Source organism: Balaenoptera physalus (assembly GCF_965194825.1).
Source record: "Balaenoptera physalus genome assembly, chromosome: 10".
Taxonomy (NCBI): domain Eukaryota; kingdom Metazoa; phylum Chordata; class Mammalia; order Artiodactyla; family Balaenopteridae; genus Balaenoptera; species Balaenoptera physalus.
In genome coordinates, this window is record NC_138889.1 from 107,931,345 (window position 1) to 107,954,509 (window position 23,165).

Sequence of the window (23,165 nt, forward strand, 5' to 3'; positions counted from 1 at the left end):
GGCGCGCGCCGGGGAGAGTGAAGCAGAGGGAACCCACTGGGACTGCCGCAGGTCTAGGGCAGCGTGTTGGCGAGCTGGGGTGAGAAGGAACTAGGAGAACTCAGGAATTCCCACTTTTCCTCCTGAGTTCTGTCCAAACCTCGCCTTAGTTCTGAATGAGGATTAGAGAGCCTGGATAGTGTCCCTGGTGCCAGACTTATGGGAGGAGGAGAGCCAGGACAGAATGGCCCCAGTCCCCACCAGCGCAGAGGCGCTCCGGGGAGCCAGGGAAGGGAAGTCCGGGAAGTTACAGGGACGGAGCCGCCAGAGCCTGGGGAAGCACAGGCGCTGTTCACGATACTGGCAGGGCTCTTCTGCAGCCGGTGGAGCGCTGCCCGCGGTGCTGACAGCACCACCGGGTAGCAAGGCGCTGCCCGCGGTGCTGAACGCTCGGTCGGCTTTGGAGCGCTGTCCGTGGTTCTGAAACCCAGACCCGCCAAAGCCCCAGCCCCGACTTAGAAGTCGAAGGGCTCGCTGGCTGGAGAGATCCAGTAACAGGTTCCCCGGGCAAGAGCTGCGGGCAGCAGGTCAACAGGTGTGTGCAGAAGCAGGTCCATGAGGAATTCCTCAGAATTTTCTGAAACCCAGTCCATGTCTTTCTCACTTCTGTTTTGCTTCCCAGTCTTACTCCTGACTCACCCTACCTTCTCACTCTGCAGGCACTCCTCTGGCGGGCCCCCCAGGGCTCCTCTCAGCTCAAGAGCTTGAAGACATAGTGGCAGCACTACCTGGATTCCTGCTTGTTTTCACGGCGGAGGGGAAGCTGCTATATCTCTCTGAGAGTGTGAGCGAGCATCTGGGCCACTCCATGGTGAGTGCTGAGGATCCTTTCAGCTGGGACTGCAGCACAGATGGGAACACAATGAGTTTTCCACTTCTGAGAATCTGAGAATTACTGGGGAGGAAGTTATAGCCTACAAGATGCTATGTGCCAAGGATTGGCTCTTGCTGCCTTCATTAATGGTCATCTCTCCTTTACCTTTCTCCAGGTGGACCTGGTTGCCCAGGGTGACAGTATCTACGACATCATTGACCCAGCTGACCACCTAACTGTGCGCCAGCAACTCACCCTGCCCTCTGCTCTGGATAATGGTGAGACCTCCTTTCTCCTTTCCTCAATCCAATATACCTCCTGCTGCCCTGCTCCTTCGCATTTGCCATCTCTCTCAGCCATTCACTCTCTTACCAGTTTTTCTCTTCACTCACCTAGATCGCCTCTTCCGCTGTCGCTTCAACACCTCCAAGTCCCTCAGGCGCCAGAGTGCAGGCAACAAACTGGTGCTTATTCGAGGCCGATTCCACGCTCACCCACCTGGGGCCTACTGGGCAGGAAATCCTGTGTTCACAGCTTTCTGTGCTCCACTGGAGACAAGACCCCGTCCTGGCCCTGGCCCTGGTCCTGGTCCTGGCCCTGCCTCACTTTTCTTGGCCATGTTCCAGAGCCATCACGCTAAGGACTTGGCCCTTCTGGACATCTCAGAGAGGTAAGCCCAGAGTGTTCAGACCCCAGGGAAAAGGCATGTCAGAGGTGAGGGGACCCTAGATTCTGGAGTCAGGGACAGGGAGGATGGGATCTAAGGGTGCAGAAGACCTGGGAGGGAGTGAGATGCCTGGGTATCAAGCAGGGAAAACAGAAAGCTGACCTCATCCTTTCCACCTTCCCAGTGTCCTAATCTACCTGGGCTTTGAGCGCAGTGAACTGCTCTGTAAATCATGGTATGGACTGCTGCACCCTGAGGACCTGGGCCACGCTTCTGCTCAACACTACCGCCTGTGTGAGTGTCCAGAGAGGCTGAGGACAAGACAGGGAGTTGGGAAAGGGCATGGGAAACCTGACCAAGAAAGGCTGTGATCAAGACTGATGTTGGGGAGATATCAGAGGCTAACAGTTTTGGATGCTATAGGGTGAACACTAGGGTAAGGAGTCAAGGTGAGAATAGAATCAGAACTGGGGGACTCTGAGTGGTGAGGTCAAAGTGGGAAGTTGAATGGTGCAGGTTAGGGTAGTCAGAAAAGAGGATGTCATGAATATCCCAATTCAGTGGAGAGGTCAGCGAGGGGGGAGTATAGGTGGTGCTGTCTGATGGGCGTCCTAACTCTGCATCTCTTCTTTCCCCTCAGTGGCTGAGAGTGGAGATATTCAAGCAGAGATGGTGGTGAGACTGCTGGCCAAGCCTGGAGGCTGGGCGTGGATTTATTGCCTTTTATATTCAGAAGGTCCGGAGGGTCCCATTACTGCCAATAACTACCCAATCAGGTGAGCTGCAAGCCAGGGGCCTGGGAGGCAGCTGAGGTGGACATGGAGGAGATACAAATCAGAGAACTTCTCTGGGAATGGACACCACACCCTTACCGGCTGCCTCTTCTCTCCTCTCCAGTGATACAGAAGCCTGGAGCCTCCGCCAGCAGTTAAACTCTGAAGAAACCCAGGCAGCCTATGTCCTGGGCACCCCGACCATGCTGCCCTCATTCCCGGAGAACATCCTCTCCCAGGAACAATGCTCTGGCCCTAATCCACTCTTCACCATGGGGCCTCCCCGAAGCACCAATTTCCCCAGTGCTCCTGAGCTGGGTGCTGTCTCAACACCAGAAGAACTTCCCCGACCCCCCAAAGAGCTTGGCTTCAGTTACCTGACATTCCCATCTGGCCCTGAGCCTTCTCTTCAAGCAGACCTGAGCAAGGATCTTGTGTGCACCCCACCCTACACGCCCCACCAGCCGGGAGGCTGTGCCTTCCTCTTCAGCCTTCATGAGCCCTTCCAGACCCACTTGCCCACTCCATCCAGCTCTCTCCAAGAACAGCTGACTCCAAGCACTGTGACCTTCTCTGATCAATTGACGCCCAGCAGTGCAACTTTCCCAGATCCGCTGACTAGCCCACTACAAGGCCAACTGACTGAAACCTCAGCCAGAAGCTATGAAGATCCTTGCACCTCCACTTTCCCAGATCAGCTGCTTCCCAGCACTGCCACCTTCCCAGAGCCTCTGAACAGCCCTGCCCGTGAGCAGGTGAATTCTCCAAGCACAGCATTCCAAGCACACCTGAACAGCCCCAGCCAAACTTTCCCAGAGCAACTGAGCCCCAATCCCACCAAGACTTACTTCGCCCAGGAGGGATGCAGTTTTCTCTATGAGAAGTTGCCCCCAAGTCCTAGCAGCCCTGGTAATGGGGACTGCACACTCCTGGCCCTAGCCCAGCTCCGGGGCCCCCTCTCTGTGGATGTTCCCCTGGTGCCCGAAGGCCTGCTTACACCTGAGGCCTCTCCAGTCAAGCAGAGTTTCTTCCACTATTCTGAGAAGGAGCAGAATGAGATAGACCGTCTCATCCAGCAGATCAGCCAGTTGGCTCAGGGCATGGACAGGCCCTTCTCAGCTGAGGCTGGCACGGGTGGGCTAGAGCCACTTGGGGGGCTGGAGCCCCTGGACGCTAACCTTTCCCTGGCAGGAGCTGGCCCCCCTGTGCTCAGCCTGGACCTGAAACCCTGGAAATGCCAGGATCTGGATTTCCTGGCTGACCCTGATATATTCCTGGAAGAGACGCCCGTGGAAGACATCTTCATGGATCTCTCTACCCCAGACCCCAATGGGGAATGGAGTTCAGAGGATCCTGAGGCAGCAGTCCCAGGAGGGGCCCCATCACCTTGCAACAACCTGTCCCCAGAAGATAGCAGCTTCCTGGAGGACCTGGCCACATACGAAACCGCCTTTGAGACAGGTGTCTCAGCATTCCCCTACGATGGGTTTACTGATGAGTTGCATCAACTCCAGAGCCAAGTTCAAGACAGCTTCCATGAAGGTGAGTTGAGCCAAAATGTTCAAGAACTCAAGTTCCTCTCCTGCCAATGAGATGCTGGGTGGAATTAGATGAGTAAACTGCCCTCTCTGTTCCTCAGTTTCATTAGTACAGTAACATCACCTGCTGTGTAGGATAGCAGTTAGGATAAGAACTAATGAAAACAATATGGAAGTTCTGGACAAGTAGGCCTGGGGGGCAGAGATTAGGGGTGTGGGATAAGATGCAAGAGAATCTTGGATAATGGTTTGTGCTTCTTAAGTCTATGAGGGACCTAGATCAGCCATCCTCACCCCATTTTACAGATGAAGACAATCAAGATCCCAAAGTTAAAGAAACTCCCCTAAGGTTATACAACAAATTGATGGAAGAGGGATTAGAGTTCTATCTCAGTATTCTTTGTCCCCTAAAGGGAATACAGAGTGAGAATTTATAGGAGTTTGGGAAAGAGAGTGGGACTCAGCCCCTGGCCCCGTCAGAGGGTCCCTGCTATGGCTCCATCCTTTCCAAAACCACAGACATATTTTCACTCCATTCATCCAAACTACTCCCTTATCTTCTGAGCCTCTGGTGATCATTCAGTCATTGGACCAGTATACTGGAAGCCCATACTATGTGCCAACAGTGTACCACATCCTCAGCCTATCTTTCCTAATAGGCCTAACTGACTGTTTTCTCTATCTCTCTCTCTGCAGATGGAAGTGGAGGGGAACCAACGTTTTGAATAAGTCTGTGACTTAACGTCGTCAAGTATGGCATATTGTCATCAAGACATGGAGCCGCTCTCCACCCCCCCGGGATTGTTGGGGGGGTTCTGGGGGCCAGAGGGGGATAGATCCGATTCCCCAGGCCCTGCAGGATTTGAGGTGGGGGGAGGTGGGAGGGCAAGGGAGGGGAGCTTCTTTTTAAAATTTAGAGACATCAAGCGATCCCAGTTTCCATTTCAATCTGTATTCACTCGTAGTGAGTTTCCTTGAATGGGATTTCAAGCGGAGAATGGGGGAGTCTCACTTCCCCCGCCCCGCGCTGCCCCATGGGCCTGGGCCAGTTCTCCACTCCTGGGGGCCAAGCCACCCCTGGGCCTTGGTGGGGAAAGGCAGTGCCCACCTGGGCCAGCCTGTGCCCTGAGGGGCTCTTGACACCCACGTAGAATTCTCTACACACCAGTAACGGGATTTCAATTCCGATGGACTCTGCCGCCCTGGCGGCCCTTCTTGTGACTTTTGCGCCCCGCGCCTGGGGTGGGGGGCGCGAAGAGACGCTACGTTCCTTTCCGATGGAGGAAGGCAGACCTGCCGCCGTCACACGTGTGCTTGCACCAGTGCGTGTACCTGGTGCGGGACTCACCCGGCTGCCCAACTGCCTGGGACTGCCCAGGTGGTCACCTCGTGGTGCTGCGGTGACTTTGTAGCCAACTTTATAATAAAGTCCAGTTTGCCTTTTTGGTACACCTGGTGTCATGCACTTCTGTGAAAAGGGAAGGGTGGTGAACTCAGAAGGTTGAGAGGTCCCAACGGGATCCTGGAGGTTAGGAGGTAAACTCTGGACCTGCTGACAGCCCTGGCATTTCTTCATTCACTCATGCACTCATTCATTCATTCACTCAACACCTGAGTGTTCTGTGTGTGGCTCACCCTGTTCTAAAAGCTGAGAGTTTGGAGCTGAAACAGATGCTACGTCTTGGCTTCAAGATGCTTTGGCATCCAACGCTAAAGGATACTGGAGTCTCCTCTCTGCTCCAGGCTTGCAGGGCTTCCAGTATGGGAGGGAGTAGAAGTGTCTGGGGATGGGTAGGGGATTCAGCTTGACATTTTCCTGGACATGAGTTTGAAGTTTCAGGACATGAGTTTCTTTCTTCAGCCTGGCCCTACAGGCAAGCAACTTCCCTGGATTTAGGGTTCTGGATCTTCTCATTGGAAATGATAACCACCACTTTTATCCCTGAATGGGGCTTTCAGCTGACAAACAATTTTATATCACTTATTCACTGCAATAAAGCCTCTGGACAGGTGTATAAGCACCATTTCATTGATGGAGAAACTGAGGATCACAAGTAAAAAGTGATTTTTTTACTCCCACAGTTAGTGAGAGCCTCAGGTGGGCAATACACCCACGTCATCTGCATCCAAGCCCTGGCCTGTCCCCTCTGCCAGATTACCCAAGAAGGGCAGGCTTGGGCTGGGGCAGGGACCTCTTCCCCTCCCAGTCTGCAAACTGGAGCAGACCCCAAACTTCTGAACAGAATATAACTTAGCGGGTCAAGAGAAAAAGTTTCCTAAAACACTGTCTTCCTCCAAGCTTGAGGGCCAAAAACCACAGGATATGGTGGGGGCAGAAATGAAAATTAGGAGCCAGAAAGACCTGGATTCAAATTCCACCTCCACTGACTATCTGCCGAGCGGGACGTGAGCCTCAGTTTCTTCACAGGTAAAATGGGGCTGAAAGAAACGGCCCTGACCTCCCAAAGATGCTGCTAGGACTTGATGGGGCCTCTTATAAGCTGAGGAGCACAGAAAGGACTTAAGTTATTAAACTGAATTAGAAAGCAATGGTGACCACAAAGGCTTACAAGTTTCTTTCTCAAGGTGGGGAAGGAAACTCCAGGCCCCAGTCTCCTTCACCCCAGCCCACTGAAATACGGGGGCTGGTTTCCAGGAGCTGAGAGCACAGCACTGAGAATTCCCTAAACCCCCTCTCATTCCAAATCCTCCAGCTCTGGGGCCGTGCCCTTCAGAGGTCCTATGGGAAGGAAGACATTCCAGGGACCTGTCACCTTTTTTCCACCTTGGATACATCCTTGGGTGAAACAGGAAGGTGCAGTGCTACCCTCTGCCTTCCTGTGCGTCTATTCTCCAACTTGAACAAAAGAACTGGACTGGAAACCCCAAAAGGGCCCTGTCTCAGCTCCACCCGCCACTGGTGCCGATCACAGGGCCAAACACACGGCAGGTGCACTAGAAATATTTTATCGAGAGGAACACTTCTGAAGATCAGCCTAAGGACTTGAGTAGGAAGTTACCAATTTCTACCACAAAAATTTTGTGCCTGAGTTCCCCAGAGGGCCAAGGATTGCATCTTTCAGCTTTGAACCTTAAGTGACCATAAGCTCAAGACACATATTGGAGTCCCATCTACAAACCCCTCTGGTATGTTAACTAAACTTACTGTGGCAATCACTTTGAAATATATACGTATATCAAATCATTATGTCGTATACCTTAAACGCATACAGTGTTATATGTCAATTATGTCTCAAAAAACTGGGAAAAATTGTTCATTTTCTAATAAAACTGTTCATCAACTGAAAAAAAAAACCTAAAACCTCCCTGGTGGTCATCAAAAACAAGGGAAGTCTGAGAAGCTGTGACAGCCAAGAGGAGCCTAATGAAACATGACGACAAAGTGTAATGTATTCTAGATAGGATCCTGAAACAGAAAAAAGACATAGGTTAAAAACTAAAGGAACCCAGGAATTCCCTGGTGGTCCAGTGGTTAGGACTCTGTGCTTCCACTGCAGGGGGCACGGGTTCGATCCCTGGTCTGGAAACTAAGATCCCTGGCATGGCCAAAAAAATAAAATAAAATAAAAAACTAAGGAAACCTGAATAAAGTGTGGACTTTAGTTAATAATAATGTATCGATATTTGCTCATTAATGTGACCAATGTACCATATAAGTGTATGATGTTAATAATAGGGGAAATAATAGGTGTGGAGTATATGGAAACTAGTATCTTCACAACATTTCTGTAAATCTAAATCTGTTCTGAAATAAAAAGTTTCTTTAACAAGTAAAATTAAATAAAGGAACATTTAAAAAGTTTTAAAATGTGAGCAAAAAGTGAACACTTCACTGGTGTTTGGTCGTGGCGGTAGGTGATAGTAGAGTGTGTGTTTTGATGAGAAGACATCTCAACATTCAAAATGAGAGAACCTGGCAGCCAAGTCCAAAAGAGCCAATGGATCTACCTGCTGGATAGAGAGGGATCTGCTTCTGTTCCTGTCAGTGGCAAGGTCCCTGTGGCTCAGAGCGTCATACCTTAGCACAGGTGGATAAACTGAGGCCAGAGGCGGGGAAAGGACTTGTCCGATGGCACTCCCAGAGTCGCTGCAGAAGCCAGATCTGACCCTCAGCCAAGTCCCTTCCCACAGATTCCAGACTCTGCCCTGGGAGCAGAATGTAGGAGAAAGGGCACAAGTTTTGGGGTCATAAAGACTGACCTCAAGGGCTGGCTCTGCAGCCTTATTTTTTTATGTGGTAAATATTCACAATAACTACATGTGCCAGGAACTTTTCTGGGTGCTGGGGATGCAGCAATGAACAAGACAGACAAGGTCTCTGGGCTCACAGAGCTTACATTCTAGTTGTGGGGAGAGGTAACAAAAAGTAAGTAAAGTCTCAAAGGAGCATACGGAATGTGCAGTAAGGGACAGAGCCAGGCTGCTATGGTAGAGAACCACAGCTCTGGTTCAGAGTGTCCTAACTTAGAGTGGGGTGACAGGAAGCCCTTTCCTAGAAGGTAACATTGAGCTAAGACCTCAAAGACGAGGAACAGGAGTAAGAATGTTCCAGGCCAAAGGAAAGCAAGAGTAGAGGTATTTAAATGGGAAAGGCTTTGACTTGTTTAAGGACTAGCAAGGAAATCAGTGTGGCTGGATCAAGGCCAGCGAGAGGAAGAGTGGTTGGAGAGCAGGGAAAAGGTTACTCAGGGCCTTACACCACAATAAGAAACTTAGATTTTATTTCACATGCGATAGGAATTGATTGAGGAGATTTAAGCAGGGGAATGACATGATTTAATTCACATGTTTAAGCCATCGCTCTGACAGCGTGTGGAGAAAGGATTAGTAGAGGCAGGAAGCCGAGAGGCCAGCTGGGCTCCTGCAGTGGTCCAGGCAAGAGGGGATGAGAGCTTTCACCAGGCACAGATGGGGGTAAATGACTGGATTGGGGATACTTTGGAGACAGAACTAACATGATTTGCTAATGTGTTTACGGTGAGGTTGAGGAAAAAAGAGGAGTCTTGTGTCTCTGAATTTAGTAACCAGGTGAAGAGTTGTTGTTTATTTAGACTGGGATGAGATGAATATCAGGACTTTTGTAGTCCTCTCGTGCCTGGCAGGACTAATTGAAAACCTCTCTGGATGAGGGCATATCCATCTTAGGCCTCAAGGAGCTTCCATAAATAATGTGTCACAGGCATTGAGCAGGACACGATCAAAGATAACCAGACACACAAAGAAGCAAGACAATATGAGCAAGAACTAGCAAAACAGATATACACAGTACATATATCAGAGTGGTCAGTTACTAAATTTAAAACAACTATATTTTTTCATGTTTAAAGAAATTAATTACAAAGTCAACAACATCTACAGGGAACACAGGGAATTCCCTGGCAGTCCAGTGGTTAGGACTCAGTGCTTTCACTGCTGAGGGCCCAGGTTCAATCCCTGGTTTCACTAAGATTCCGCAAGCCATGTGGCATGGCCAAAAATATTAAAAACAAACAAACAAAAAACACTTTAAAAAATTAAGTAGGACTTCCCTGGTGGTGCAGTGGTTAATAATCCGCCTGCCAGTGCAGGGGACATGGGTTCGAGCTCTGGTCTGGGAAGATCCCACATGCCGCGGAGCAACTAAGCCCGTGTGCCACAACTACTGAGTCTGCGCTCTAGAGCCTGTGAGCCACAACTACTGAGCCCGAGTGCCACAACTACTGAAGCCCGCACGCCTAGAGCCCATGCTCCGCAACAAGAGAAGCCACCACGATGAGAAGCCCGCCACTGCAACAAAGAGCAGCCCCCACTCCCCGAATCTAGAGAAAGCCAGTGCACAGCAAGAGACCCAACACAGCCAAAAATAAGTAAATAAATAAGTTTAAAAAAATAAATAAATAAAATTGCAAAAAAATTTTTTTTAAAAATTAAGTAATTCACTAAAAAAAATGGTACAAATGAACTTATTTACAAAACAGACATGGAGTCACAGATATAGAAAATAAACTTATGGTTACCAAGGGGGAAAGGGAGGGGGATAAATTGGGTGATTGGGATTGACATATACACACTACTATATATAAAATAGATAACTAATAAGGACCTAGTGTATAGCACAGGGAACTCTACTCAATACTCTGTAATGACCTATATGGGAACAGAATCTAAAAAAGAGTGGATATATGTATACATATAACTGATCCACTTTGCTGTACAGCAGAAACTAACACAACATTGTAAATCAACTATACTCCAATAAAAATTAATTAAAAAAAATAAAGTCCACAAGGCAAGTATAAAAATAAATAAATAAATAAGAAGTGATTCAAACATGCAAAGTTCTAAAAAAAAGAACATCTACAGGGAACATGAAATGAAAACAGTGATAAGCAGACTTGAAAAAGAACCAATAGATTTTCTAGAAATACAATAAAAAATATGAAAACTGAAATTAAAAATTCAATTGGAAAACAATTGGAAATGGAAAATTGGAACCCGTATCAAGGGTTTTTTGGTGGTTTTTTTGGGCAAAAAATTATAAAACAATGTGCTGAGTGGCCTATTTGTACATTGTCTGAAAACCGTGTGGGTATCTTAATGTATCACAGGCTACTATAATCTATACTAGGCCAAGTTTTAGTAAAAGTACACAGTCCAAAATATTATTTTCTATTTCAGTTATTTGAGCAAAATAAAATCACCCTATTGATATAATGAACACATGTAATTAAAAATCATTATTTGAAATAAAAATTGGTGGCATATACTGTATATGGAGTATAATTATGTCATACACAGTGCCAGAAACTCAGGACCAGTCTCCCCATCAAGACATCAGCCAGATTTCAAATCTGCATGGGGATGAATGCTAAACTCAAAACCTCTGAGGGGCAGAACTGAATTTCCCCAGATTTTCAGAGCTGAAGAAAATCAAGTGCAGAAGTAATTCAATGGAAGAATAACCTTTTCAACAAATGCTACTGGGGTAATTAGACGTCCTTGTGGGGGAGAAAAGAATTTCAACCTAAGCCTCATACCTTATACAAAAACTAACTCAAAATGGGTCACAGACTTAAATGTAAAACATAACTATACTCTGGATATGGTTTAAGAGGACATGGTGCTTAAGAAGACATAGCTAATTTCTAACTTCTTCAAATTTAAGATTGGCACTATATACCCATGATGTACTTACAAGCAAACCAGGATGTCTAAATTGCTTCTTAGCTACATCCAAGCAGCCATGTATAAGGATTTTAGCTTCATTTTCTTTCCTTTTCACTTTTGATACAAAGTCCCTGCTAGGAGGCTTGGGAAGCAGACTCATATTTTCTATGCAAAAATCTATGCTAATCTTTGCCTGGAAATGCCAAAGTTGAAAATAACAAGAAATAGTTTCTTAAAAGGTTGGGTGAGGTCACACACACATAAAGAGTCAACTGATTCCCATGAGGCAAGTAAAGCCATTTAGGCACAGGATAAGAAGAACTCCTTAAGGAAACACAAACTGCCTTATGAAAATGCAAGGCCAACCTTCATGATTGTTTTGCAAGTTGAAATATACCTCTGAGATTTCATTCCAGCTTTGCTGCAGGCCAGTGACTAAGATATCCACAGAATAGACGAAAAAAGCAATGTAATCATTGTTTAGTTGGAAGACACCTGACACAGTGCTGTAACTGAGCACACCCAAATAGTCCAGGGGAAGAAGTAGCCACACGATAGCCAGAAATCATCTGCTCCTCTCACTATGGAGCTGTGGCAGAAGTACAACAAAAATTGAAAAATATAAAAGGTGCAGTGTGGAAGTCACTAATATCATCAGAAGTAGGGGGTGACAGCAAACCTCATTCACATTACTAAAATAGGAAACTTGGAATAAAATGCAACAATATATAAACTTTTCAAAAAGAAATGGCCATGGCTTTTTTTCTTAAAACCTAGGTTGAGTTGAATCTATACATAATATATATTAAGAGTGAGAGTCAACAAAATCTTAACTTCTTTGTACTATTGTTATAAAAAAGTAAAACTTCAGAATGATTTTTTATAATCCTTTGAGAAGACTGCATGTAAGAGCACCAGGAGAGTAAGTGTTACATCTCCCATTCTTAGAAGAACAGTGGTCCATGAGATTATTTATGAGGATCAGGAAAGTTAGACTCACCCAAATATGATGCACTATTTAAGATTTATTATTCTTGAATAAGCAGTCCTTCCTCTAAAATGCAAGTGCCCCAATAGGATTAAATGCATGATAGTTGTTAAAAATTCATGTGAATTCAGTGAATTAGATGCTTTCCCTAAGGCCAACTGAGTTCCCATCAAACATACAAGGAGATTATATCTAGCTAAGGAGGAGGAAAGTATGTGCCAGGCTGGATAACCAAGCTGGGGAAATGCTAGGATTCTGGAAGCTACCTGAGAATGCAAATGGAAGAGTAACATTTGGTCCTTCAAAACATTGTACATGTCTGACTTTTCCTACTCTTTTTTCTACCAGTAGCAACGTCAAGCTCCCTCTGAAAAATTAACACTAACAAGACTGTAAATGAAGCAGAAATTTTTTGCCATCTAAAAACTAACCAAGATATAGCAGAATAGGTATAGTTTTTGAAGAAAGCCTACTGATCTCCATGGTCCATGTAAAGTGGCCCATCCCTAGCCATGACCTCAAATGAACCGTATTTTTTCTTTGCCTCACCTCATCATTCTCCTTTCTTCTGTTTTCTATTTCTATCTCATCTCTCCCCACCTTGGTATTCAGAGTTTTGGTCCAAAAACCAGCAGCACTGACATCACCTTGGGAGCTTGTTAGAAATTCAAAATTGTGAGTCCCTCCTCAGATATTAAATTAAATTCTGCATTTTAACAAATTTCCCCAGGTGATTCATAAATAAAGTTGCTTATCAAATTAAAAAAAAAAAAGAAGACATAGCTATAATAAAGTTTTTATGATGTGGACAGAGAGCTAAAAATAAGCCATAAATATAACATTTTAGGAAAAAACATAGGAGAAAATCTTAGGTACCAAGGGCTTGGTGAAGAGTTCTTAGGCATGACACCAAAAGCATGATCCATAAAAGAAAATAATTGATAAATTGGACTTTATTGAAATTGAAAACTTTTGCTCTGTGAAAGATCTTGTTAAGAGGATGAAAAAACAAGCTACACAATGGGAGAAAGTATTTGCAGACCACATACCTGGCAAAGAGCTCCTGTCTAAAACTCTCAAAACACAGCAGTTAAAGAAAAACACGACAATTCATTAGAAAATGTACAAAAGGGAATTCCCTGGTGGTCCAGTGGTTAGGACTCGGCACTTTCACTGGGCCCACTGCCAAGGGCCCAGGTTCAACCCCTGGTGGGGGAACTAAGATCCCACAAGCCACACAGTGCAGCCAAAAAAAAAAAAAGAAAGAAAGAAAGAAAAGAAAATGGACCCAAAAATGGAGACAATTCACCAAAGAACATAGATATATAGCAAATAAGCACATGAAAAGATTTTCAACAACCCTAGACATTATGGAAACACAAATTAAGACCACAACAAGATATCACAACCCACCTATTAGAACAACTAAAATAATAATAATAACAACAACAACATCATGTTCTGATGAGGCTGCAGAGAAACTGGATCACTCATATACTGCTGGTGCCGTGTAAGTAATGTACAGTTAACTCTGGAAAATAATTTTGTGGTTTCTTAAACAACTGAAAATACACTTACTATATGACCCAGCAATTGCACTCCTGGGCATTTATCCCAGAGGAATGAAAATTACATCTTTCAAGAATGCTCATAACACCTTTATTTGTAATAGCCAAAAAGAGGAAACAACTAAAAGCCCTTCAATAGATAAATGATTAAACAAATTGTAGTACATCCATACCTTGGAATACCATTCAGCAATAAAAAAGGAAGACTATTAATATACACAACAACTTGGATGGATCTCAAAGGCATTATACTGGGTGAGAAAAGAAAACCTCAAAAGGACATATACTGTATGAGTTCACTCATATAACATTCTAGAAATGAGGACAAAGGCCTCCCTATACTAGAGGTAGAGAACAGAAAAGTGGTTGCCAGGGATTAGGATAGTAGGAGAGAGGTGGGTGGGTGCAACTATAAAGGAGAGAAGGTAACCAAGATGGGAGCTGTGGGGATTAGGATGATCTAATCTTGGAAGTGACATGCCAGCACTTCTGCCAGTCTTGGTGACATAGACTAACCCCAGCACGATGTGGGGGAGTGTTAATTACTAGGAGGTCGGGTTTGAGAGCCATTTTGGAAGGTGGCTACAACACCAACTAATTCTGTTACAAGCACATCTAAGACATAAGAATAGGAAAAGGTGGAAAGGATGTAAAAAAAAGATATATTGTGCTGACTCTAAACAAAAGAGAGATTGGTGTAGGTATATTTAATAATAGACACAATAGACTTTGAGACAAAAAACATTACAAGCAAAGAGTAAATGGGAGATGAAAAGTATAGACAGTCTGTTTAGACAATTCTTTTAACTGTTACAGTGAAAGAAAACAGAGAAATGGGGCAGTGGCTAAAGGGAGATGCGAAGCAAAAGAATTGCTTGTTCTTGAATGATACTAGAGTATATGTGTGTGTGCGATTGTTGTTTTTTTGTTTTTTGTTTTTGCTATTGAGTTGTATGAGTTCTTTATATACTATGGATATTAACTCCTTATCAGATACATGATTTATAAATCTTTTTCTCCTATTCTGTACATTGCCTTTTCATTTTGTTGATGGTTTCCTTTGCTGTGCAGAAGCTTTTTAGTTTGATGTAGCCCCACTTGTTTATTTTTGCTTTGTTGCCTTTGCTTTTGGGGTCAAATAAAAAAACTCACTGCCAAGACCAATGTCAAGGAGTCCGTTTTCTTCTAGGAGTTTCATGGTTTCAGGTCTTATGCTCAAGTCTTTAATCTATTTTGAGTTAATTTTTAAAGTTTCATTCTCTTGCATGTGGTTGTCCACTTTTCTCAACACCATTTATCAAAGGGACTGTCCTTTCCCCATTGTACATTCTTGGCTCCTTTGTTATAAATTAACTGGCTACATATGCAGTTATTTCTTCAACCTTTTGAGATAAGCACTATTTTCTCTATCTTACAGATGATGGATCTAAAGCACAGAGTAGTTAAGTAACTTGCCCAAGACAACACAGCTAGGGAGAATGGAACTGAGTGTGGCCTCTGACTGATAACAAGCAAGAAATTGAGGCCCTCATGCAATTGCTCAGAAAGAATTAAATGCTGCCAACAACCACGTGAGTTTGAAAGTGGATCCTTCCTCAGTCAAGCCTCAGATGAGACCACAGCCCCAGCTGACACCTTGACTGAAGTTTTGGGAGACCCTGAAGCAGAGGACCAAATGATGTTCATCACGGGGTTGTGTGTATTTTTTTTTTAATGCAAACAACAAACCCACCCAACAGTTGAGGACTTGGTTAAATAATGGCCTACCCATAAGACAGAATACTAAGCAGCCATTAAAAATTGTTTTAGGAAGATGATTAATAATGAAAAAATGTTCTAAATAATTGCCAAGTTACAAGTGAAAGTAGAATACAACAGTATCTAGAGTATGACCCAAATTTGTTTTTTTCTTAAAGTATGATATATAAACACAAAGAAAAAAAAACAAGTAGAAAAGATATATATCAGTACACGAAATTTCTAAAAATCTTATATGTTCTGGTATAATGTTATAAGTCATAATTCCAGTTATTACTTTAAAATGTGTATCTCAGAAATAACTAAAAAAAAAAAAAGGAAAAGATATATACCACAATATTGGCAGGAATCTCATCTAGGTGAGGGGATTACTTGAGGCTTTTCTTTTCTTGTAGGGTTTTTTCTATGCTTTCCAAATCTTCTCGGTGTAAAACCAAGTACCTAGCACATAACAGGTGCTTAGTAAATGTGAATCCCATTTTTCCCCCAACTCCTCCTCTCTTCTCTAAGAGGACAATAGTCCTTGATATTATGACTAATGGGAAAACAAAAGGCCAGGGCTTCCCAAGGACTTCTCCCACCATGGGCAGGTACCTACTGATGCTTTGCTTCTTCCATGGGTCTGTAGCCCTAAACCCCACAATAATTCACATTCAGATATCACCTGACTCAGAGCCAGGGTCAGCTTAATAGAGGGGCCTGAAGTAGCCCTTGGGATCCAGGGCACTCCATGTAGCAACCCCGCTTGGGGCTGTGACCTGAAGTCCCCAAAGGGTTCTGTTTCTGTTGAGGTGGCAAGTCCCCAAGAGATAGGAGACATTTCTGATGGAAGCAGAAACAACATCTGCTGCCTCTGTACACCCAAGTCCAGCATACATGCCCCCACCTACCTTGCCCTTTCTCTCACCCCTGGAAAATGGGAAAACATAGGATTTTCTGCTACCCCTGCCAATTCAGATCCTGGGCAGTTGCTCTGCTTCGACGAGCCTCAGATCACACATCTGAGGAATGGCATGAAGACCCCTACTTCCTAGGGCAGCTTTTGTCTGTCCATGGTGGCTACTGTCAGTACTGGTCCCTTTCTCTGGGGTCCCAAGGCAGAAACTGACAGTGGGTGACAAAAGATGTTTATTCACGTTTGATCCTTTGATATAACCACACGTGCAAAAATACATAATTTAAAGTCAGAAAAATATAATTGGGTTGATGTGACCTCCCTTCCTCCCCTCTGGCCCAGCCTTCCCAACTGGCCCCTTTCAAAATCCTGGAGGGTGGGGGACAGGGGTCACTTCTTGGCAGCTTCTGCCTGGGCTGCCAAATCTGCCTCTTTCTGAGCAGCCAGGAACAGGGCTCGCTCCTTCTGGAAAGCTGCCAGCTCTTCTGAACTGAGGCTACAGGTACAGAAAAACAGACGGTAAGTGAAGGGCCAGTCACTGGTGGGGAGCTCACAGCACCATGTCACTGTCTCAGAACCCCTCTCCCCTCCTGGACGCCCCAGCCCCCATACCTTTGCTCATCTGTTTCCTCTGCCAGAATTGCCACCCCACTATCACCTCTGCCTTTTACTCCTTTCTTAAGGCCCTACTCATCTTTCGAGGACGAGTACAGCTACACCCTAGTCCAAATTAACGTGCCCTTCCTCTGCGCCCCAAAACGTTTTGTAAAATGAAGTCATCAGGTGGTGCATGATTATCTCTTTCAGAGCAAGGATCAGATTCACTCACTTCTGTACTTCCAATACAAGTAAAGATCTGAGCAAAGTAAAGTCTATCCCTGTGCCACGCTTAATCCCACTCCTCTTGGGAAACAACCAACCGTCAGCCTTTGCATGGGGTGTGACACCAGCAGCAAGAGGCCAGCGAAGGGCTGAGTGTTGCCCCTGCTGTGGTCTGGCCAGAGGCTCTCCCACCCTACATCTCACTTCAAGGAAACAATTTCTGAGGCCATCCGAAGCCCCATGAGGCGGCCTGCTGTTGGCCTCAGAATCAAGTCTGAATTTGAGAATCAACTAGTCCCTGTTTGGCTCCTACGTCCTACTATGTCCCATTCTGCCTCTAGTATTATATACCCAGACCACACTGAACTTCTTTGCTCCATTCCTTCACCTTACACCTTTCACAAGGACTTTTCTACTTCTCGGAACGCTTGCCCCAGTCCTTGACCTCACTTCCCAGGGCTCTGCTTAGATGTCAACTGCTCTGCAAAGCCTTCACTGACACACCAGGCAACCTACTCCCTGTTCTGAAGATACCTGTAGTTCCTTTTATCAGCGCTGACCCCCTGGCAGTGTACTGCTCCATTTATGGGTCTACCTCCATCTCTGGACTGTGAGCTCCTTAGAAAGCAAGGTCAAGCACGGCTACCTCCTTCCTAGCTGCATCCAGTGTCCAGAACAACGCCTAACACATGATAGGTACTTAACAAGTATATCCCAAATGAATGAATGAGGCTCCCCACTCCCAAGAATCTAAGATCCATTAACTCAGAAGCTGACTCTCCCACTCACTGGGCCCTCAGCTTTGTCCCAGAGTCAAGAACTTTCCAGGCCCTCCCCTCACACTGAGCTTCCCCCGGAAACTCACTCCTTCACCACACGAATGCCCAGGGAACGGGCAGAGCCAATGATAGAGCGGACAACAGAGGACAGGGGCACATCCTGCAGGGCGAAGGCGTCATCCTGAGCTTTGACACGGGCGATCTCATACACGTGCTTCAGTGTCACTAGGCCTGCCACCTCTTTCCCTGGGAGCAAGGAACAAATAGCCCTTCAGGTGTCACTGCTTCCTTCCAGAGCCCAGAAACCCGGATGCCCACCCTGCCCCTTACCTGTGTGCCGGGCCCCCTTCTCAATCCCAGCAGCTGCCTTCAGGAAGTAGGAAACAGTGGGTTGGCCAATTTTGATTTCAAATGTCCTGTCAGGCTGAACGGAAAAAAGAAACATGAGAATCTTTCTTCCCACCTCCCCCAACCCCTGCTGCCCCAGCCCAGGGAACTTCTAACTTCCTGTACCCCCACTCCCTCAGCTCACCTTCCTTCCCTTTAACTAACAACAAAACCACAGAAGAAACAAATCTGCAACAAACATCCCTGTCCCTTCTATTCCAGGTCCAACTCTGCTCTGGAAGCCCCAGCAAGTTGGAGGGACAAAGGAAAGATCTGCAATACGGCAGCACGGGTTCAGGAAAGATATGACCTAGTCTCTACGGTATAAATGGGGAAAGTGGGGGCGGGTAACAGGAAAACACTTGCCCCAAGTTATGAGCAGAGTAGCAACCCCAGGTGACCAGCTCCAGGGCCTGGGGAGAATGAGAAGGAAACTGGGGATCAGAGTCTCGACTCCTCACCTTCACAAAAATCTTGGTAGGCAGAGGAATGCCTTCTTTGATGTCCTTGGTCTTCTCGTTGAACTCCTTACAGAACTGGTTGATGGAAACGCCTCGCTGTGAGGGAGGCATAGGGGTCAGCGTGAGGAGGAAGGGACGGCTTCCTTTCCCCCGGAGGCTCCATCCATTCTCTCCTCCGTCTTCCCTTCCCTAAGCTCCCATTCTCTTTTCTCTATCCAGATCCAACTACCATTCTACGTGCCAGATGATTCGTATGTTTCATGCCTCTCTAGCCTTACAACAGCTCGTTGACGAAGAACAGAGAAAGCCGAACTTCGAAGAGGCTGTGTAACTAACCCAAGCACATAAAACGTGTGGGCAGCAGAGCCGCGTTTTGAACCGAGGCCTCCCTGGCCCAGCCCGCACCCGCCACCCGCGTACTAGCTCCCATCCTCCAACGCCTCCCACGCCAGGTTCCTGCCGCGGCTGCACCTGACCCAGGACGGGGCCTAGTGGGGGCCCGGGCATGGCCTGGCCTGCCCGCACGATGGTCCGGATCACGCCGCCGGCCTCGGGCTTCCTGAGGGCCCGAGTGGCCCGGCTTAGCTTCGACATGAGGCGGAGTTCCCGGCCTTAGTTCATCTCAAGTCCACAGCAAGAGCTAAAGCTCCCGGCGCCGCCACCTTGGGTTAAAGGTCAAGGGTCCTCACGTTAGGGTAAGGCAAATGAAGCCAACAAATAGCGTTGATTCAGTCCTTCCGCTCTCCAACCAGTAAGACAAGGAGGTTGAGATGAAGCGGAAAAAACTTTTAACTTGCTGCCTTAAGATTGAGGAAGGACCCGAATGTCTCAGATACACAAGTTCCTCCTGGAGAGCACACAGGCAGTGCCTCAGACAGCTAAACTGGCAGGTGGCCCTTAATATCCGCACTGCATTGTGGGTATGGTAGTTTTGACCGCGTATGCGAATCCCACAGCTTGCTATGTCCTGGGGCGCCATCTGCTGGACATGGTGATAATCCCTGGGTTGGAAAATAGCTTAGAGCTCCTTTTTAGGAGTGGGGATCTCTTCACTTTCTGAGCCTGTTTCTTCACCTGTTGTTGAAAGGGAAGATGGTTAAGAGTACGGACCTTGGAAGTAAACTGCCTGGTTGCTTGTCTTGCTGGCTGTGAACTTGATCAACTTATTTAATTTATGCTCAGTTTCCCCCTCTGTACAAGGAGGATTACAATAGGTAGTACCTACCCCTGGGATTGTTGTGAGGATTGAGTCAACAAAGTGCTTTAGAACAATACCTGACACCTAGTCAGCACGTGCTCTTCACTGTACAATAAGGACAAAACCTTGCAGAGCTCTGTGAGGCTTAAGAGGCCCAGAACGTAGTTGATACATCACCTGTGTCCAATAAAATAAGCCAGCATCTTATTATTATTGTTGTTATTATTATTTTTAGCATTTGCTACATGTCAGGCACTGTGCTAAGAGCATTATTATCTCATTTAATCCTCACAATGGCATGAGGTAAATTGTTTTATTATATACCCCCCTTTACAAATGAGAAATTGAGGCACAAAAAGAGGCCCTAAAACACCTACCCTGTATGTGGCAGGGCTGGGAAAGAAATATAAGATTATCTGATTCTAGACCTTGTTCTGTTTACCACAAGTCTGTACTGCTGTAATCCCTGGTTAAATGATATAATCCATGTAAAATGATATGATCCATGTAAAACCACACTGTAAACTGTGAGACACATAAACTTTTTATTCTGCCTTCGCATTGGACTCCCACTAAGTAAATGTGATTGCTCCTGTCTCTGAAGTCTATCAGGTTCTTATAACGCTCAGCCTCATTACCCTTCTCAAGACTCTGGTACCAAGAAGGCTCTTTGATTTACTAGCTGTAAAACCTAGGGCATAGTAATTAACCTCCCCGTGCTTCCGTTTCCTCACTAGTAACATGGGGCTGAATATAGTACCTACCTCACAGGAAATTAGTTAATTCAGGTAAAGCACATAGAAGAGGGCTTGGCCCAGAGCAAGCCAAGCTGGGTAGGATGTATCTCTGGGTGCCCCACATCACCCACCCTATATTTACAAATTGATTTACAAATAAAGAAATAAATCCTTCCTGAATGAAGGAATCAGGAAGCAAATGGGCATGGCAGGTGCTCAGGGAGCCAAGAATGTGGCCTGGCACAAATTGGGCTTCATTGGGTGCAATTTCCACTTCCTGTCAATGAAAGGACAGTTTTGATTATTCCAGCTCTTACGGATTATAAGGAAGCAACTCCCTAGTCTGCGTTTGGATATGTGGGAGGCCAGAGTGTTCAGTGGCGAAGATGAGCCCGGACAGGTGAGTGAGGACCCGATCTCACAGGCCTTGCCAGCTTGCTAAGGAGTGCAGGCTGTGCAGTAGGAAGCCATTGAAGAGTGTTAAGTATTTGCATCATATTTGCATTTTGAAAAGGTGACCCTGGCTTGGATGTGTAGAGGGATTGGAGGAGAGCAGGGATTGGATGCAGTGAGACCCATTAGGTCAGGGCAGTAAGATGGTGTAGAGATAATGGTAGCTTGGGACCAATCCAAGAGATACTTAGAATATAGAGTTTATCTTAGTCAACAAATGCTTGTGTAGTATGAAGTGTGTTCATCTTTATGAAGAGTATCTCATTTAAAAAAAAATAAATTTATTTATCTATTTATTTTTGGCTGCGTTGTGTCTTCGTTGCTGCACGCAGGCTTTCTCTAGTTGCGGTGAATGGGGGCTGCTCTTCATTGCGGTGTGCGGGCTTCTCATTGCAGTGGCTTCTCTTGTTGCGGAACATGGGCTCTAGGCGCGTGGACTTCAGTAGTTGTGGCACAGGGCTCAGTAGTTGTGGCACACGGGCTTAGTTGCTCCGCGGCATGTGGGATCTTCCCGGACCAGGGCTCGAACCCGTGTCCCCTGCATTGGCAGGCAGATTCTTAACCACTGTGCCACCAGGGAAGTCCAAGAGTAACTCATTTAAATCTCATTGCAATCCTATGAGGTATAGGTGCTATTATTATGCCCACTTTATAATGAGGAAAATGAATCACAGAGAGGTTAAGTTACTTTTCCAAACTTACACTGCTAGAAAGTGGCAGTGTCAGGATTTGAACCCAGACTGTTTGGCTCTAAGGATTCGTGCACTTGACCATTCCCTAGGCTGCCACACAAATCAGCAGAAGTTAGTGCTTGATGGGTAATTTGTGGAAGGAGGGGGAGAGAAGCATCACAAGTGATGCCCGGAATTCTGGCCTGAATAATCATGCAAATGAATGATTAGGCCTTTCACTTTTAACGCTGGAGACACAGGAGTTGTAGGTTCAGGTAGAAGACAATGAGTTGAGTTTGGGTGTGTCTGTGTGACACCCATCTGAAGGGTATGATCTGGGAGAGAAGCAGACAGGAACACTGGCTTCTGTAACACAGAGACTGGTAGTCTTTGAGGCCAGGGCCAGGAGTGAGATTGCCTGGGGTGGAGAGAAGAGACGACAAGAGAACTCGCATTTAGAGAGTGAAAAGAAGAGTGACTTCCTCATCGGTCCAGCGGTTAAGACTCCTCACTTCCACTGCAGGGGGTACAGATTCGATCCCTGGTCGGGGAACTAAGTAAGATCCCATATGCTGCGTGGTGCGGCCAAAGATTTTTTAAAAATAAATAAAACAAAATAAAGAGTGAAGGGACTTCCCTGGTGGCGCAGTGGTTAAGATTCCGCCTGCCAATGCAGGCGACACGAGTTCGAGCCCTGGTCCGGGAAGATCCCACATGTCGCGGAGACACTAAGCCTGTGCGCCACAACTACTGAGCCTGTGCTCTAGAGCCTGCGCTCTGCAACAAGAGAAGCCACCGCAATGAGAAGTCCACACACCACAACGAAGAGTAGCCCCCACTCATTGCAACTAGAGAAAAGCCTATACGCAGCAACGAAGACCCAACACAGCCAAAAATAAATAAATTAATTAAAATAAATAAAAAAATAAAGAGTGAAAAGAAGAGAAGAAGTGAGCAAAGGAAACGGAGAAGGAGCAGTTACAGAGTTGGGAGGAAGAGCAGGAGAGTGAGGCATCCCTGCAGCTGCAGGAGAAGAGTCAGAGAAAAAGGAAATGAGAAAGTGGAGATCAAGCTAAAACTGAGACTGTATCTCACGGAAAATGGAAAAGCCTGGACAAAATATTTGTGGGTGGGGGCTTTGCAGACCCCCAAAGTACACAATATCAAAGATTCACTGGGCTGCAAGAGGAAAGAGGCAAGAGGGATAGAGTGACAAGTAGAGGGATGTAGAAGGTCCCAGCTGGAAAAGCCCATAGCCTGCTTCTCAGGTGGGTTAATGAATCCCAGAAAAGCAGGTGAGGGCAGGAGTAGGGGGTGGCTACTCCCATTCCCCAGGGAAGCAGCAAGACCCGGGGAGGGAGCGGCTGTGCAGTGACCATGGAAGGCTTGGCAGAAATGCCTGTGTCCTTGTGTGGCAGAAAAGCTCCTATGCTTTGAAGCGTGACAGGAA

At 46.2% G+C, this 23,165-nt stretch overlaps 2 protein-coding genes across 4 annotated transcripts in view; one reads left to right on the top strand and one right to left on the bottom strand.

Moving 5' to 3' along the window:
- The window catches only part of NPAS4 (neuronal PAS domain protein 4), a 28,920-nt gene extending 17,657 nt beyond the window's left edge, over positions 1 to 11,263 (top strand). Inside the window, exons 2-8 of one of the 2 annotated variants that reach the window (XM_082477464.1) lie at positions 699 to 850; positions 1,029 to 1,131; positions 1,250 to 1,523; positions 1,705 to 1,814; positions 2,161 to 2,296; positions 2,418 to 3,835; positions 4,528 to 11,263. In XM_082477464.1, coding sequence (XP_082333590.1) covers positions 699 to 850; positions 1,029 to 1,131; positions 1,250 to 1,523; positions 1,705 to 1,814; positions 2,161 to 2,296; positions 2,418 to 3,835; positions 4,528 to 4,556 — 2,222 coding nt within the window. In that variant the 3' untranslated portion in view covers positions 4,557 to 11,263. Of the gene's footprint in view, positions 1 to 698; positions 851 to 1,027; positions 1,132 to 1,249; positions 1,524 to 1,704; positions 1,815 to 2,160; positions 2,297 to 2,417; positions 3,836 to 4,527 lie in introns of those variants that run through there. The other variant, XM_082477465.1, reaches the window with a different exon arrangement.
- Positions 11,264 to 16,427: 5,164 nt separating this feature from the next.
- MRPL11 (mitochondrial ribosomal protein L11) lies at positions 16,428 to 19,496 on the bottom strand. 2 transcript variants are annotated; one of them, XM_082477474.1, is made up of 5 exons: positions 19,128 to 19,479; positions 18,657 to 18,752; positions 18,139 to 18,232; positions 17,895 to 18,054; positions 16,428 to 16,703 (listed from the first exon to the last, which is right to left on the bottom strand). In XM_082477474.1, exons 1-5 carry the CDS (start codon positions 19,248 to 19,250, stop codon positions 16,598 to 16,600), a joined length of 579 nt encoding a protein of 192 aa, XP_082333600.1. In that variant the 5' UTR covers positions 19,251 to 19,479; the 3' UTR covers positions 16,428 to 16,597. The 2 variants fall into 2 exon arrangements, with proteins under 2 accessions (XP_082333600.1, XP_082333601.1); XM_082477475.1 differs by lacking the exon at positions 17,895 to 18,054 and having other exon boundaries at positions 19,128 to 19,496.
- Positions 19,497 to 23,165: the final 3,669 nt, after the last annotated feature.